We start from the raw sequence: 18,455 nt of genomic DNA, 5'->3' as shown, positions 1-18,455 counted from the left end.
AAAAACCGAGATCTGACATTCTGTCCCATTTCTCTGGGTGAGGTTCACAGATGGTGAACTACACTAGAAACAAATGTGTTCTCGTCAGAATTTAGTCCCGAGTTGTGCAAAAATCTTCCGTTTTTTTTTATCTTTTAGCTTTGAAACAGTTACCGTAATTTTCACACTATAGGGCTCATCTAAAAGCCTTAAATATTTTTTTCAAAAGCTGACCTTATAACCCAGTGCACCTTATGTATGCAAAATGTTTTAAAATGTGCCATTAATTGAAGATCTGTTTCATAATCCAGTGTGCCTTACAGTCCAGAAAACATAGTAATTATGCCTCAAATAATTACCGTATTGATAAGTACCGTGTATAAGGCTCACTGAAGAATAAGGTGCACCTCCAATGAATGGTGTATTTTTTTCCCATATAAAAGGCACACGGGACTATAAGGCGCACCTTCAATAAATGAAAAACATCCAAATATAATATACAAATATATCAAATTTAGTTTTCCAAATATAAGGCACACCACATTATAAAGGCGCTACGGTAGAGATTGGGGTTGCACACTACTTGTACAGGGTGGGGAAATGGAGTCGGTGGCTGCTGACAGTCGTTGCGAGACCTGCTGTGGCGTTTTGGCTGCCGCTGCTCGCCCGCAATTATTTTTAGCTACTCCTTAGCTTTTGATTATTTATTATTTTATTCATGGCTTAATTGTTTTGTTAAATTGTTCTTTTAATTAAAATGTCCTTGAGTGTCCAGAAAGGGACCTGTAAATTAAATGTATTATTATTATTATTATCAATATTACTTCACATATAAGGCACACCTACATATAAGGCGCAGGGTCCTCTTTTGAAGAAAATCAAGGCGTTTGGGAGCGCCTTATTCACCGTAAAATATGAGTAAGTCAAAGTAAATTTCTCACAAGGATAATTTTCCCACAACCCAGGTATTGATAGAAGCTAATTTAATATAGCTCCTTGTGAGTTACATTCTATTGTCATGCTCTGGAAAATGGTCGAGGATAGACCGCCAAACTCCTAATATTTTATTCAACAAACTGTCTCAAAATGAATACTTAATAAACACTTGAATCCACGACGACCTTCTATAACCACAACCATCACCTCAGCACTCACGACGCACACTGAACAATATTTCAGTGTGTGTGTGCGGTGTTAAATTTGAATCTTATTCAACTCCCACAGCAAGAAAATAGTTTTCAATTTGCTATATTTTTGGGGTATTTTAAATAAAACACTGTGTTAAAGTAAAGTGCAATGCAATGTTAATGTGATTTTTTTTTTTGTTAGGTACAACACACAGAAACATTTTTATGCCCACAGGCATAGTTAGCTAAGTAATATTTGAATATTTTCAGAAAACAAGATGTTTTTTAAATGTCCAATTCATCACATAACACAAGTCCCGTTCACTTCAACCATTGGGTATCAATAAAATACCATGAAACAAAATATATTTGTGACTTTTTGATCCTCACACACTTTTCAGTGATTCCTCTTGCTACTTTTATGAAGCATGACATTGGATAAACGGAACATAAGTTTTTAATATTACTGACTTCAATGGAAAAGCTAAAAAACTGCTTTTAAAATGTTACTCCAAAGCTCTCGGCTTTCAGATGTTGTCAAGTTTTGGTGCCGAGATCAGCGTCATTGGCTCTAGCACTATCAGCAGCTCAAAATGATCTCTTTATACTGTGATCTGTTCAGTCTGGACTCATGTGTGACACATCCTGTGGAGTGTTGTCTTCAGAGAGCCACATGCTGAACACATGCTAACACCAATTTGAGAGAAAAGGCCTTGACTGAAACCTCCGACACTCCGTGTCTTTGTGCTGTGTGCTGTGCCACCCGGTGGCTATGTGAGGTAGCACTTTTCCCGGTGGTCAACTGAGCTGCTGTGTACCTGCTGCACATGACGTCATGTAGATGCACAAAAATCTGTGGTGAGCGTCTGGAAATGATTATCAGAATCACCTCTTAGCGTCTTATTTACAAAAGGTTTTCATTAGTTTATATAGCACTTTAAAAACAGCTGCAACAAAGCGTGAACATGGACACAAGGAAAATCCTTGTGGAAGGGAGAAAAATTGCCAGAGGCTATGGCCAGCGCTTTATCGGCACCAAAGCATGAAAAAAAAAACAACATCGGGAATGGCGCTCAAAGTCATATTTTCAATTCACGAATAAATTTAGGAACGGCAGTGAATGAGTAAACAAATTCATTCCATTTCTGTTGTGTATCTGCCCATTTTCCAACCCATTGATTCCTGCCCCCCTCCCCCCCCCCACATTCTCACCATCCTTGTTTTCTTGTATGCGGGTTTGTGTGCCAAATCGGCCTGATTGGAAGGGACATTTTTCCAATGGCGGCGCGCGGTCTCTAATATTAAGTTTGTCATTGGCCGCGAGGTTGATTTATCTCGCCTTTGTTTTGATTGGTGGCCCTGGCCAATGACGCCCACCGACCAACCACACGCTCGCAGTCAAACTGGAAGCGTTGTGCATATCCGCCAACACGTATCCTCACACACAAACACACGCACGCAAGCTAAGTGAATAACGGTTGCACTGACCTCAGCCGGCTGCTTTTTTTTTTTTTTTTTTACATGTGATATTGACTTGCTGCAAAACGTAGGCGCGATGCTGCTCTTTCAAACTCTATAATATGATATCCATTCTCACTTGTATTACACGATGTATGAACAGCACCTACCTAGCCTAAGGCCCATCTAAGAACCACACTCCCTCTCCTATCCGCCCTTAATAACTTCATAACTCACCTCAGCCAGAGATTTAATTGTCTATCTGTGCATAAACGCATTAACCCTCTGCTGTCTGTTTTGCTGTGGTCCCACCCCCCTACCACACTCCAACAAGCTCCAGCGATTGCCACGCCACACGTCCAATGAATAGTCCCTCAACGTGCGGTAATAGGGAATCAGCATTGTAGCAGCGAACATCGGCGGCGTGTAAAGAGATAAATCAGATTGCGGCTCTTGCTTTGCCAGTTTATTGAATCTAAATTGTGTGCGCGCGCACGCGGCCCCCGACGGCCCTACACGGCCCATCCATCTCTTGACTGATAATGGCCCCTTTCCACCTGGTGGGAGCATTATTACATTTCTCCCCCCTCTAACGAGACCCCGCTAATCCTGCCAAGAGGAAGAAAAAGAAGTGATAGAAGAGAAGCTTCTGAAGGGAGGAAGTAAAAAAAAATACATGGCAACCTGGCTCTTCCAACCTTCCTTTCTTTCTCTTTCGTCATGCTCACAACGTCTTCTGGCAGCTATCGGGGTTTCCTTGGAGCTGTAATTACACTTATAATAAGGACATGCTCCACGCCTTTTATGTGGCCAAGCTGGAAGTAGACGAAATGAGGTGAAAGATCGCTGATTACCGGATTTAATAAAAGTCCATCAGTTCGAAAGATATGTCTTTTGCTACAGTAAAAAAATTACTTTGTATGCATTTGGCTGTCATGTACACTTTATGGACACATTTGTACACCGTCTTGTAATATACAGTAAAGTCTCGTTATATCGATATTCAAGGGAGTCCGAAAAAATATCGATATAACCGGGACTATATATATATATCCGACCCTGTTTGCATGTAATTTTCTCTGTGCGTGCATAGAAATAGTATCGATATAACCGGGACTATCGATATATCCGATATCGATATAACGAGACTTTACTGTACCTGTTAAATTACTTACTTACTGATATGAGTGGCATACATTCTTTATCTTCTGAAAAAAAAAGAGTATGACAGCAATTTTTCACGTAACTTTGCGTAAAGTATTGTGAAACTTTTTTGTTTGTGACTGCCTCCCAATTGACCAAATTGCACCAGAAGAAGCCATGAATTAATCCTTCTCAAACTATTTTTTTCAACTTTATCGTGTTATAATCTGGTTTTATAAATAAACTATTATACAGTGTTTTTTTTTTTTTTTTTTTTTTGCTAATTAAAAAGTCCACTTTGCATATTTTTAACCCCAACTTTTAATTAACATCAGACTACAACTAAATAAATAAATAAATAAATACGTGCGCGCGTGCGTGCGTACACACACATACATACATACATACATACATACATACATACATACATACATACATACATACATACATACATACATACATACATACATACATACATACATAAACAAATAAATGCATTCATTGTGAGACCTATATGTAGAAAATAAAATATTATGACAGATATGTATCGGAAATGTGATTACTTGGGGTGTCAACACAAATTACATTGCCATTTAAACAACCTCTCACAGAAAAAAAGGGTATTGATGGTTTGATATATGACAACATATTGGCTTTGCTATAAAAAAAGACATTTTGCGTTTCAAGAGATATTTTGGAAAAATATTAAAGAGGACTCCATATCGGTTGACAAAACACATGCAAATAAACACTGCATCAAGCAAAATAGGCATACTGTATAGTAATGATTACCATTAGCGCTGAATGGTGAGTTTAGTTTTTGCTTTTTTGAATGTTGCTGTGCCGATGACCATTTTGTGTTTGGGAGCCTTTGACTGAGTGAGTTGCTTGTTCTGTAGCCACAAAGGGACATAAGTCTTCTTGTGCCGGTCCCAAGCCCGGATAAATACAGAGGGTTGTGTCAGGAAGGGCATCCGACGTAAAAGCTTGGCCAAAACAAACATGCGGATCAAACCTCTAAAGATGGAGGACACTGATTTGCTGTGGTGACCCCTTGATGGGAAAAGCCGAAAGGAAAAGAAGATGACTTTAATGTTATATTCTTCACTTCCGTCACAATTTGCAAGATGGTGGTGTACCCCAAAAAAGCAGACAGAAGGATTTATTTGACAAATTCTATTCAATAAATTCTGCAGGAACAAAATTTCAAACAACAAAGTCATCAGACCAAAAATGTCCAAAGTAGCAAACAAAACCACGAGCAAGACATAACAAGACGAAACAAACTTGGGGGTGAAACAAACAATGCAACACTGAATGGTCGTGCCGGGAGTTCTTTTAACTGCCACTGAATAAAATGACCGACACATGTGCAGCTGCAGACAGATGCCACCCGTTGGCCGCAAATCGAAACATGACAAGTTCTGGGGAAATGGGTCACAACTCAGCAAGGAGAAGAAAATGCATGCCACAGGGTGACAATTGGGCCTTTTGCTCACTCTTCTTGCAAGTGGGGCTCAAATCTTCCCAAAAATCGATTGACGTGTGTTTCCAAATCAAAAAAGGCCAAATGATTATTTTGATGGGTTCATCAAGTCAGAGGTGTGTTCCAATACTTTTGTCCCTGTATGTTTTGCAGATCATCCTTTAAAGAAGCGCTCACGTCGATGTAATTAAATGATATCCCCTGCTCTGTGTTCAGCCCTGCTTCCTTTGTTTTGAGGGGACCCGGGGGGCCCCGCAAGGCCAGTGCGCTGATGAGTGCTGGATAAACAGTTTGATTTGCTGCTATCGCCCCAAGGCTCGGTGTACTGGAGAGACGGGCAAGAGAATGGCGCAAACGCAGGCAGGGGCGGGTCGCGGGCAAAAGCAGAAGGAGAACAGGACAAGAAACGCTTTTGGCGAAGGGATGAATGCAATGAGGTGGAGGATAAACCACGCTAAAGAGCCATCAAATCGCCCAATACCTGTTCTGTTTTGCTTGTTTGGTTTGTCCCTTTCCCCCCTTTCCTCCCTCAAGCTGTCAGTTCTTCCTTTCTCCGACACGGCTGCCATCTCTCCTCTTGTGTCTCGGTACCCTTTCCCCTCCTTTTTCTTCCACCTCTAATATCGCGCCATCTCTTTCCTGCCTCCCCGTAGCCCCGAGCAAAGCAACGCACACCCACCTACGTTACACACAGGTGTCCTCACACAAACAAAATACAACTGTGCCCGGTAAATAAATTCTTGGCTGCAACGAGAACACTCAGAGGAAAACAGACCTCCGCAAAGGCTGAACAGTAATGCCAAATAGTGGCACATCAAGCCCTCCGAGCTAAGCTGCTCATTGGTGTCATATCATATATTATATAAATGTATCGCTCTTTTTTTTACATCAAATACCCTCAGGAAAAAAAAGACTTAGCAAGTGGCACAAAAAGTGTTCATTAAAAACAGGACATGTTTTATTCCTAAAAGTATATTCAATATGTGAGCCGCTGTAATCCTACGCAGTGTGAACATGAGTAATGTGTTTAAATTGAGGAGCAAATCTTTATTGACGTATAATGATTTCATGAACTCATTCACTGCCAGACAATGTGCAAACGTGTACACTTCAGTGCCATGGTTTTTGTCATTTTCACTCAAATGGCAGGACCCACAGAATATTGAGTTTTAGGATGACATAAACATTCAATTCAGCATAAGAAAACTTAGACTCTCTTCTTTCATCAGGAAAAAAAAAGAGTTAAATCCTAATTTATATGGGTCTGGAGTTATCTGAGCTTGAAATGGGGGCGGCTGTCCAAAATACATTACAATACATGCATATTGATTTATATAGCACTTTAGCAACAGATGAAGCTGTAACAAAGCACTAACGTGGACAAAAGGCAAATGGTGCCCCATCGTGGAAGGGAAAAACATTGCCAGAGGTCTGACCAGCGCTTTATCGGCACCCTCCGCAAATTCGCGAATGACGCTCGGCGTCATGTGTTTCAATTCCTGAATAAATCCAGGAATGGAAGTGAATGAGTTAATTAATTTTGTGTAACTGCACATGAAAGTGAGATGAAACATTTTACTATGTTGCTATTGCTTATTTATTTATTTATTATTTTTTTATATTTTTGTTTGTTTATCTAATTGTTTATTTATTTATTTATATTTTTGTTTGTTTATCTAATTGTTTATTTATTTGTATTTTTGTTTGTTTATCTCATTGTTCATTTATCTATTTGTCTATTTATTTCCTTGTTTGTTTGTTATTTTGTTTTTAGTCTGTCTCAATGATGTCGTGGCTCACATTTGACAAGTTGCTAAATATCCTAGTTTTCATTTTGATCTGAACCTTTGGCTTCTTAAATTGGGACTCTGTTAGCATCAAGTTAAACTGAACCAATATCACACATGCAATGTTACATGCACACATGCTGAGGGAGTTAGACGAGGGTTCACTCAACCATGTCGAGTCATTGTTTGTAAAGATGCATAACCTCCAGACTTAAGCAGCCGTAACCGCAGTGTGACGGCTTCTTTGTCTACGCCAATTAGTGAACAAAACCAGCAGCGCAGTCGAGCTAACCCTCTGGCCTGATACACACAAACACACACATTATCTACACTGTGTATGTATTTTATGTAACTTGTTTGCTTGGCAGCTTAACAACCAATCACATTCAATGAGGCATTTCAAACGAAGCATACGCCACTCCAATGCACAATCAAATTCCTACATTTGTGGACTCACAAAGACACACACACACACACACACACACACACACACACACACACACACACACACACACACACACACACACACACACACACACACACACACACACACACACACACACACACTCCACCCACTCTTAAATTAACTTCACCTTAGAAAGAAAAAAAACAGCTGTGAAAGTTTCAACTCGTTAGGTGTAATGATATTGGAGACTCAATTTTACATAACTCACTCATCAAGTGGCGAGATCGCAATAAAGGCGAATGGCTCCGCCGAGGCCCCGCTGAACACAAAATAAATGATGCAGCGCACCGCAGAAATGTAATTAATTTACCGGCGGTATTGATAGTCCTGCCGCAAAACTGTGTTTGTTTGTGTGTGTGTGTGTGTGTGTGTGTGTGTGTGTGTGTATATATATATGTGTGTGTGTGTGTGTGTGTGTGTGTGTGTATATGTATATATGTGTGTGTGTATATATATATATATATATGTATATGTGTGTATATATATATATATATATGTATATATATATATATATATATATATATATATATATATATATATATATATATATATATATATATATACACATATATACATATATATATATATATATATATATATATATATATATATGTGTGTATATATATATATATGTATATATATATATATATATATATATATATATATATATATATATATATATATATATATATATATATATATATATATATATATGTGTATATGTATATTTTTTGTGTGTGTGTGTGTGGGGCATGTGAAAAGACATGCTTACAATGCTTACAATGAGTGTTTACTCTGGCCGCTTAATTATTTTTAAGCATTTCATTATGCCTCCACAATAAAGAGCGGCGAGAGAGAGAGAGAGAGAGAGAGCGAGAGAGGCCTGTCCTTGACTTATCCACAGAGGAAACTCCTTCCTGCCTGCGAGAAAACAAGATTCTGTTTTTTATTGTATGCTCATTTACTGATTCCCCTGTGATGGCTGGCACTGTTTACTGTGCCTTGCTGGAACTTAAGACTAAATGAGTAAATTATTTTTTCCACTACAAACTCTATACATGTTACGGTAATTAACTGTTGTTTTTTCCTTTTTTAGCTGAAACAGATGAAGTCCTTAAGGCCAAAATTGCCAAGCAAGAACAGGAGACCAGAAAAAAGCACGACATGGGTGAGTTTGTTGTTGCATTTACAATAAAAAGCACACATTCATTCAAGTTAGTTGAATGTGAACTATAGAGCACTCATGTCCCATATTCAAGGTTGTTTTACATTTATTATTATCTTGACATTCATTTCATCCCTCTGGTTTGATTTGAGATACACACTGTGTCATGGCAATGAACTCAGTTCACTTCACATCAAGCAGCAATTTGACAGATTTTGGGCAGTTCTTCAAAATTAAATCGAATGAAAACAGCCACCTATTGCCAATACCAATTTAAGTTCATTTCTAAATTGAACATAACAGGGATTTCAAACAACCACATAGCTTTGGTTTAGACAGGCCTGAGTAGTTTACTGCTAACAATGCAAAACTGCAGTCGATAGGCTAACAAATAGGAGTCTCTCAACTTTGTGCAAAAATGGTGGCGCATCACACGTAAACACATTGTCACATTAAAACAAATAAGTGGAGAAAGCTGATTTGATCTACAAGATTTGAGTAATAAGCATGGTCACAGAACAACTTCACATCACAAGTCACTTCTCTGGTAGATATTTCTATATTGACATATTTAGCTTAGAACTTAAAGCAGTGTCAAATTATTATTTTTTCAATGTGTTTGGGATTGGATTGGATTGGATTGGATTGGATATGCCTTTATTAGTCTCACAGTGGAGAAATTTACATTTCACAGCAGCAAAGTGATGAAAGGAATGAAAGTAGAAAAACAAAATACATGAGCTGCTGGAAAGGCAGCCACTCTCGGGGCGCCGTCTTGAAGTCAAAAGAACAAAAAAAAAACCTAACTAACAAATAATATGACGGCATAGAGACAATATGACAAAACAAAGACACAGAGAGACATTCATTCTTCAGGACTTGCTGTACCCTCTTTGTGATGACATGAAGCAGTTCTAGATAAAAGAGGAGAGGATCAAAGCGTCTTTCCACCAGTGGATCAGGGCCATCATGGTGGAATGTGCACGTCGACTACAAGCTAAATGTTGAAAGCAAACACGCAGCTGTAGCATCCATTGACGAAAAGAGATTGTCTCACATCTCCTGTTCCACATAAATCTGCTTCAATTCCAAGCCGCAACAGTTCCACATACAATCAATCCTAGATCAATTCCTAGATATCTTCTGTTTACTCAACGTCGACTCAAATGAACTTACATATGTCCCTTTATATTAGGACTTGCTTCTTTTGCATTAAATGCTACAGAAATATGTGTTCTCTACACTGGTGCCGTTATATGTATTTCCTGCCAGGATGAAGAGACCCAATGACCACACACACACCCACACACACACCCACACACACTCACACCTCAATTGATATTCAAATAAAGCCAAGTCATTTCCACTAGATATTTGGGTGGTGATAAAAATCCAGAGATCGAATAATGAGGCTGGTTCTTGTTCTGAGCAGGACACCATAGAGTGTGTCTGTCGGCGTGTGTGTTTAGCAGCATAATAATTTGTTCTAGTGTGGGTGTTTTGTGTTTTTTTTTTTTCAATTGCTGGACTCACTCTTTGTGTATTTCATGTGCGCCTGTATGTGCTTCCATGGAGGGAGGAATGGCAATGTGACCTTTAAGTTAGCTGCCCTTTTGGCCGAATGAAAGTGCACCCATCAGAAAGTAATTAGCCTTGCACTCTTTCTTTTGTCCCTAGCGCAAGATACTATGTATTCTCATGTCCTCTTCCTCCTGTTTTTTGCATCCTGTCGCTGTTATTTGTCTCGTTTACTTGATGCCTCCAGTATGATAGAATCCCCTTTTTATTCTGTCATCCTCTCTGCTACATCATCTTGCTTCTCATTGTAGATTTATTGCACATAACGACAACGAAGGGTTGATGTGTACATCTCAAAATATATTTTTTTGTCCTCAAGTTGTGCCATTCTTGAGATGTGGGTTGTGAATTTGATTTACATTGTAAAGAACAGCAAAATAATCATAATCACAATTATGCTCCCCAATTTACGAATGAGATACGTTCCAAACGGTTGTTCGTAAGTTGAATGTGTTCGTAAGTTGCTTAAGTTCGTAAATATGTTTAAGATTTATTTATATGTGTGTTTAAGGCTTGTGTAAATAACCTGTATCGGTTTGTACTGAAAAAATATATATGAATATAAATGAAATAGATGCTCTATAAAGATCTGTACATGTACAACTGGAGCGAATACTACATACAGTAAAGTCTCGTTATATCGATATTCATGGGAGTCCGAAAAAATATCGATATAACCGGGCCTATCTATATATCCGACCCTGTTTGCATGTAATTTTCTCCGTGCGTGCATAGAAATAGTATCGATATAACCGGGACTATCGATATATCCGATATCGATATAACGAGACTTTACTGTATTTTACTACAAAAATATTCCTATGTACAATTGTCCATAACTCCAATGTTCATAAGTAGAGGAGTGTCTGTACCAAAAATAAGACAGCGATCAATGAGAATAGGGGCTCGCCAATTAGCTTTGGCTATTCCGATCGACACGAATCCATAGATATTCGTTTTAGCTTGACCACAGCACTGGTGAATAACAAAAAGGGAAATCGTTTTAAGATAAGACCTGCTTTGTTGCCAAAAGACAAATGTGCGGACACTAATCGCAACAGTAGTTAATGTCTCAGTTGGATTTTATTTTAGTTTTTCAGATTTGTTCGTACCTCAAGATCCATCTTTATATGAAACCAGTATGATACAGTACAGTAGTGCAAAAAAACATTAGAAGCCACTGAACTCCAAAAATATCACTGACATCATAGATTAATTGACTTTGACTCGACTTTCATCATGTTTTAGTCGACGGCTACAAAAAAAATACTGAACTCCTACCATGGAATATGTCGATTTATGTCGATTTAGTAGAAATTCAATGTGATGGAGGCTACAACTTTTCTTGTTCTCGAGTGGCCTTCGCACACAAGGGCAGACATACACTCAAGTCGAGGCAGCAAGCTCTCTTCTCCACTCCCCTTCCTCCCAACACAAGCAGAATAGAAGAGGTAGGCCATTGCTGCAGTTTAGCAGCAGATCACCAGGGGTCTCTGCATTCCCCGCAGGGTCTCTCTGAGGTCAACACCACTAGAAAGTTTAAACTTGAACCGCTAAAGTCGAGCGAAATGAGGAAACCTTTTTTAAGACTGGAAGGGAAAGAGCGAAGAACACTACCTCCTACACGCTTCGTTCATAAATAGATCCGAGACGGGTAGAGCGCGTCCATGTTAGCGTGGCGCCAATCGAAACCACCCGGATCTGATTCATGTGAACGCTGTTATGTGCGCAATATCATTGCTGGTGAAGCCCTGCGAGAAGGCGATGGGGGTGGGGGATGCTTATCATCAGGGCTTTTGTGAGAGGAAAGCAATGAGGGATCAATAACTGGCCCCGTGGCCATCAGTTAACAAAGTAGTCTCCACTTAAAAGAAATGTTTGCCTCGCTGGTTAAGGGCAGCCAGATGATGCTAGGGCTTGAAAAGGGAAATGTGTGAAATGAAAGATGCTGAAAATGAGAAGGTAAGATGGTTCCTTTGTTTACTGCATGCCTTCAAGTCAAGAGATTGCACTTTGGGTGCCCACAGGGCGCACTTGACATGCAGTGCAGAACACGATAGATGTACGCTATTTTTTTTTCTTCTTTTTTTGTGCAGACTTTATTCATAACTAGCAGTAATGATGTAGACAAAGTTTCAAGGCAATCTACAACACACATCAATAGATACGCCCGCACAATCCACTAAATTCCGCTGTAAATTGCAGCTAGCTATACATGAATCTGATTTGGTGAGCAAGAGTTCAAACACGTGATTTGTTCTTTCATATCTGTGAGTGTGATGAATAGTGTCGAAGTACTGAAATAATGATGTGTTACAATCTATACTTTGAAAACGTGAAGGACAACTTTATCGTCAAATGTGCAATATGTGAGACATACAGATGAAATTTCTTCCCTCTCAACTAGACAAAAGACAAGTGAAGCTGTTGAGGTTGCCCACGTCGCCCGAGAACAGTTACCATAAAAAGACAAAATTATTATTATTATTATTTACTTATTCAGAATTTTTAAGCCTCAAATCATGCTTATCTAGTCCAGTCATTTTGTTTATTTGGTCATTACTTCAGCATGTTTTTTTTGTGTGCAGTCACCTCATAAAGGGCTATAGAGATCTGTATGTGACAGCAAGCTTAAAAAGGATGATGTTTTAGCCCCCTGCGTGCCGCTCTCTTGCCCATTACCTCAAACTAGCAGCAGATTGGGAGATCATATATTTTAATGAGACGTATAATAGCTCTTTAACCCACATCATTAGGGGGATATATACCTACCATTTGCTCTTTGGGCAGCTAAACGAAAGGACTGTTTCTCTAATTACTTAGTGTGTAGGACAGGTCATGGGGTGGGAGTGTACCTGTGTGTGTATGTGTGTGCTTGTATGTGTTGAGGAATTATATGTACATTAAATATTCAGTTGCCCTACCCCCTACCCCGCCCCCACTTGCTCGACCGAGCATCCATTAGGGCATCGTCGTTGTCTAACTAGCTCCGTTGTCAATCACTTTTCATACTTTTTGGTGGCCATTTGTCCAATTTGGAAGAACCAGACTGTAAACGTGCACATTCTCAGCAACTGAGACATGATGGGCATTGTTGACTCTCAGTCGATGTTTTATTTGGAAGCCCAGCACATACAGTAGTGATATAAATAACCATCCATACATTTTTTTCTGAAACTTGCTTGTCCTGGCTGACTGGTCGCCACCCAACTGCAGCCTTAATGCAGTCGTTTATGCCTGTCTCGTCATATGACGTCCAGTTAAGTAGTTTGCGCAGCGACATAACAATTTGTACATTAGTCACACAGAGACTACCATATTTTCTGGTGTATAAGGCGCACCCAAAAGCCTTGATTTTCTTCAGAAGATGACCCTGCGCCTTATATGTGAAGTAATAATGAGCCACAACCGGTCTGGCAACGACTGTCAGCAACCACCAACTCCATTTCCACCTGTAGAAGGAGTGCGGAACCCCAGCCTCTGCTGTAGCTCCTTATAATGTGGTGTGCCTTATATTTGAAAAAAAAAACTTATATATTTGGATATTATATTTGAAAACATTTTTCATTCTTTGAAGGTGCGCTTTATAGTCCAGTGCACCTAATACATGGAAAAGGTTTGAAAATACACAGTTCAGTGTGTATTTGTACAGTTGTACAATTGTACAGTTGTACAGCTGTACAATTGTACAGTTCGCCTTATACACCGGAAAATACGGTAAAATCCTCGGTTTGGCCATATTGCACAATCATTAGTTGAACTTCATGAGTGTACCAAAGTCACGAAATCAACTTGAGGTGATTTCCCGGGTTTGAAAATACACCATTCTTTGGGGGTGCGCCTTATACTCCGGTGCGCCGTATACACCAGAAAATGTGGCACAAACGTGCCTGACTTGTATTCATGCAGTCAGAAGGTTATACACCACAGTAAATATTTGAATGAAAAACGGTTGTTCAGATGATGGGTGGGTAAACCCCATCAATCCATTCTTCGAAACACTGTCTTCATGAGAGCCGATCCCAGCTGACTTTGGCCAGTAGGTCAGGACATCCTCAAATATTTGCTTGCGAATTCCGGGGTTCGTGCAGAAAAACAACCAAGTGTACTGACAATCACACTTTGTTAGCATTATTTTGAAATGTGGGAGGAAGCTGGAGTACCCGGAGAAAACTCAGGTAGCCACGGGGAAAATATACAAACCCCACACAGGCACCCTGTTACACTGCACTGGATGTGTCAAGCAAATGATCATTGTGCCATCCTCTGTAATAATAATCCGTTAGCCACAATTACGAACGGTATTAAACAATTTGTCAATCGAACAATTTCCGTTCCACTTGCATCCAGTGCCCGTGTGTCCTTTTTTATAAGGAATCCAGTGGTGCCTTTTTTTTAATTGAAAATAAGTAATCTCATAGACAAGATGTTCTTGTGTGATCCGAAACTGTTTATCTCTTCATTTTGAGCTGCAATAAAAGACAGGAAATGAAAGGCAAGTGAGAGTGTCTGCTTGGACATTGATGCTTAATGTAATCTGCCTTGAAATCAAATTATTTGACCTGGAAAGCCTAACAATACAAAACTCATGCCGGGGTGCTGTTAAATATTTAGCATGTGCCTGTCATGAATACAAATGCCGCGCAAATTAGAATCTACAGGCGCGTGACCCTCATATCACACCCGGTAAGCGCGAAAGCAGAGGAGGAGGAAGGGGGGTTGGCTGTGCTTTAAATGTTTTAATTACCAAGGCCACGCTGGGGCGCGCCAAAGGACAAGCGGCTAAATTCATCCACTCGTAAACACTGGATTTCCCCCCCCATTAAATTAATAATATAAAGCGTTCAACAATGATTTCAATTCAATTATTCAACAATTATAATTTAATATTTTAACCATTTAATTCATGTAATAAAGTGTTTGTCTTGTACTCAAACATCATAGAGTACGTGGGGAAAGTCACTAAAATTGCACAACTGTCTATGTTTTTATGTTCCTGTTGTGTTTATTATTTTGCTTTGTATTGACTATGATGTGAAGCATGTTGTTAGAGCTGTAGCTGTTGTGAAAGCACTCTATAAATTAGGATGTATTGTATTGTACTGAACTATCGCGGCTTGGAATTGAAGCGGATTTACGTGGGACATGAGATGTGAGAAAATCTCTTAATGTCAATGGATGCTACAGCTTTGTTTGCTTTGAACATTTAGCTTGTAGCAGATGTGCACATTCCACCATGACGTGCCTCTTCCACTGGTGAAAATGACGCTTTGATTATCTCCTATTTCATCTCGAACTGCTTCATGTAATATAGTGTTTGTCTTGCAACCAAACAGAGTTCATGGGGTTACTTCCGGGTTGACTGAACGCTGGCGCATGTGGCTGCCGCTGCTCACCCACAGAAAAACTGATCCTGTTACTGTAAAGTGACCTTGAGAGTTTTAAAAGGCGCTTATAAATATATTATTATTATTATTATTATTATTATTATTATTATTATTATTATAAAGTCGTTAAGATTGCACTACTGTCCATGTTTTTGTGTTCCTGTTGTGTTTATTATTTTGCTTTGTGTTGACTATGATGTGAAGCGCATTGTTACAGCTGCAGCTGTTGTGGGAGCACTATATAAATTGGGATTTATTTTATTGTATGTCATTTGTATTGGTTATCCTACGTGACCTGTGAGAGAATTATGACTGTGCTGATGTTAGAAAATCCTGTTAGTATTGATTTGTTAACGATCGCCAGCGTGAACACGATCTCCTGTCCTGACTTGTGAAGAATGGCCTTATTTGTTGTCTTATATTATGTTCAGCACAATCACAACAGCGACAGTCAAGCAAATATTGAACCCACACTTCAGCGCCTCCATTTGTTCCAAGAATTAAAGCTCACGTTCGTGGCCCATAATGCACCACAGGAGTCATTTAAAACAATGAGAGCAGACTGGCATTTCATTCCACTTTTACTTCCAAGGTCCGTTTTAAAACTGCTTGCAACTTACATAAAACCATCCTTTCCATTTATGCGTTGGTGGGAAAATGATTGATTGGAGATGAAAAGTGCCACGGGTTCTTTTATTGCTCCTCTCTCCTCCCAATTCATTCAGGTGTGCGCCGAACCCCACCATACTCCAGGCCGAAACCATTAGTTATGCAAGGCTGCTAAGCATTGAATCACAGTCACGCTCCCCGGGGAAATAAATTTGGCAGAAAATCAGTGTGAGAAGATTTAATTATCACCAGAAGACCTTTTTTTTCACCCCCTCCTCCCCCTAACAGAAGCCGAAACTCAGTCAGCTCCACATGCCACAGCCCAAGAATAAATAAATAAATAAATGCAGGATAAAACCATTGGGGGTGCCAGCTTTCGCCTTACCTTCCGTCTCCTCTCAATTTGTTTCATTATAAGGGAATAAGCCAAGCAATTACGGATTTATTGATTTTTTTTTCATTAATGCAGATTTCCTCCTTACCCCTCCCATCCTATTTCATTTCCCTCCCCTATGTTCTCTCGAAGATGTTGAGGGTGTGAATGATAGGGGGGGACTGCTGGCTATGTGAATGAAAACCCAATCCAACTCACCCCACGTGACCTTTTACCTCACACATCCGCACACATACATATCAGCGGTTGACCGGATTGGTCGACTTCGACATTGTGCAATGAATCTTACTTTGAAATAGATTCAATGTCGATCACGTTTTCCCATTTTCCCATGAGCAACGGAGGTGGCATGTTGGCAAACGAGCGGTGTAGCCTCTTGCATGAGGAAATATTGTATTGAAAATGACACCACTATCATGGTCCCTTGAAGAATATGGAAGTCTATCCTCTGTGTGTAGATATAGATTATACACACAGACGCGTGCTGGTTGAGTGGTTAGCGTGTTGACATCACAGTGCATTCGTTTCTTCTTGTGTGGAGTTTTCATGTTCTCTCCGGACCTGCATGGGTTTTCTCCAGATACTCCGGTTTCTTCCCATATTCCAAAAACATGCACGGCAGGTTTGAACACTCTAAATTCTCCCTAAATTGAACAGATGTTTCTTAGTCTGGTCTTATGTGCCCTGCAATTAGCTGGCTACCGGTTCAGGGTGTCCCCCATCTACTGCCCAAAGAGTGGCTGCGATCTGGGACCCCAGCAACATTTGTGACGATAAAGCGGATCAGAAGATGGATGGATGAACACACACACACACAGACACAAAATTAATTCGCTGCCATTCACAAATTTATTTGGGAATTGAAAATATGACGTTGAGAGCTATTCACGAATTTGTTCGAGTTTTTTTTTTCATGCTTGGGTGCCGAAAAAGCACTTACCTTTTTTTTTCTTAGTTTTTTTCATGTTAGCGCTTTGTTCCATCTTCAGCTGTTGTTAAAGCTCCATATAACCCAATATGTATGTATTGCATTGTATTTTGGACAGCCGCCCTCATTTCGAGCTCATATAACTCCAGACCCATATAATTTAGGAATTAACATTTTTCTGATGAGAGAAGTCAGTCTAAGGTTTCTTATGCTCCATTGAAAGTTTATGTAGTCCGAATATTCAATAATCTGTGGGTCCTGGAATTCGAGTGTCAATGACAAAAACCCTGGCACTGGGGTGGACACATTTTTGCACGTCTGTCAGTGAATGAGTTAATGCCAGCCCCCATCCAATGGTCACTCAGCTTTGGTGTGATTGACAGCCCCCCTTAAATCTTCTGTAATTGGTTATCGTTTCCCACATCACCCTTATTAAAGAACCCGTTGCAAGTAGCCCAATGTACAGTCAACAACATTTCCACGGGTCTCTTGCAGGCTTTTTTGGGAAGGATTTCCCTCCATTATTCCCTGCAGTTTCAGGGTAGTGAAAATTTGTGTTCAGGGAATAATGATAAGCACTGATAATTGCTGAATTCATCAAGGGTTAGACTGCGCATTTGCCCCCTGAATCTTAATTACTTATGTTACCAAGGCATTTTGGATCATGAGGTTTTTTCCTACACCTACCGATAATCAGAATCAGAATCAGAATACCTTTATTCGTCCCGCAATGGGGAAATTTACAAGTGTGGGATTTTTCAGCCTTGTTTCTTCCTCTCTTCAGTATCAAAGTCAGATATTCCGAAGAATTATCCCCTGTTGTAGCCTGGTTGGATTGCACAGGCTACCCACTGATGTAGCCTGGTTGGATTGCACAGGCTACCCACTGATGGAGCCTGGTTGTATTGCACAGATAACCACCCCACAGGCACTATCTGATACTGCATG

At 39.8% G+C, this 18,455-nt stretch overlaps 1 protein-coding gene across 2 annotated transcripts in view; it reads left to right on the top strand.

Moving 5' to 3' along the window:
• The window catches only part of rsrc1 (arginine/serine-rich coiled-coil 1), a 132,685-nt gene that overhangs the window by 95,555 nt on the left and 18,675 nt on the right, over nucleotides 1-18,455 (top strand). For both annotated transcript variants that reach the window (XM_089013252.1, XM_089013251.1), the window contains exon 7: nucleotides 8,543-8,614. In XM_089013252.1, coding sequence (XP_088869378.1) covers nucleotides 8,543-8,614 — 72 coding nt within the window. The remainder of the gene's footprint in view (nucleotides 1-8,542; nucleotides 8,615-18,455) is intronic.

The sequence above is a fragment of the Hippocampus bargibanti genome, linkage group LG14 (assembly GCF_051943395.1).
Source record: "Hippocampus bargibanti isolate YZ-2025 linkage group LG14, ASM5194339v1, whole genome shotgun sequence".
Lineage (NCBI taxonomy): Eukaryota > Metazoa > Chordata > Actinopteri > Syngnathiformes > Syngnathidae > Hippocampus > Hippocampus bargibanti.
This window is presented reverse-complemented; position numbering and strand designations above follow the sequence as displayed.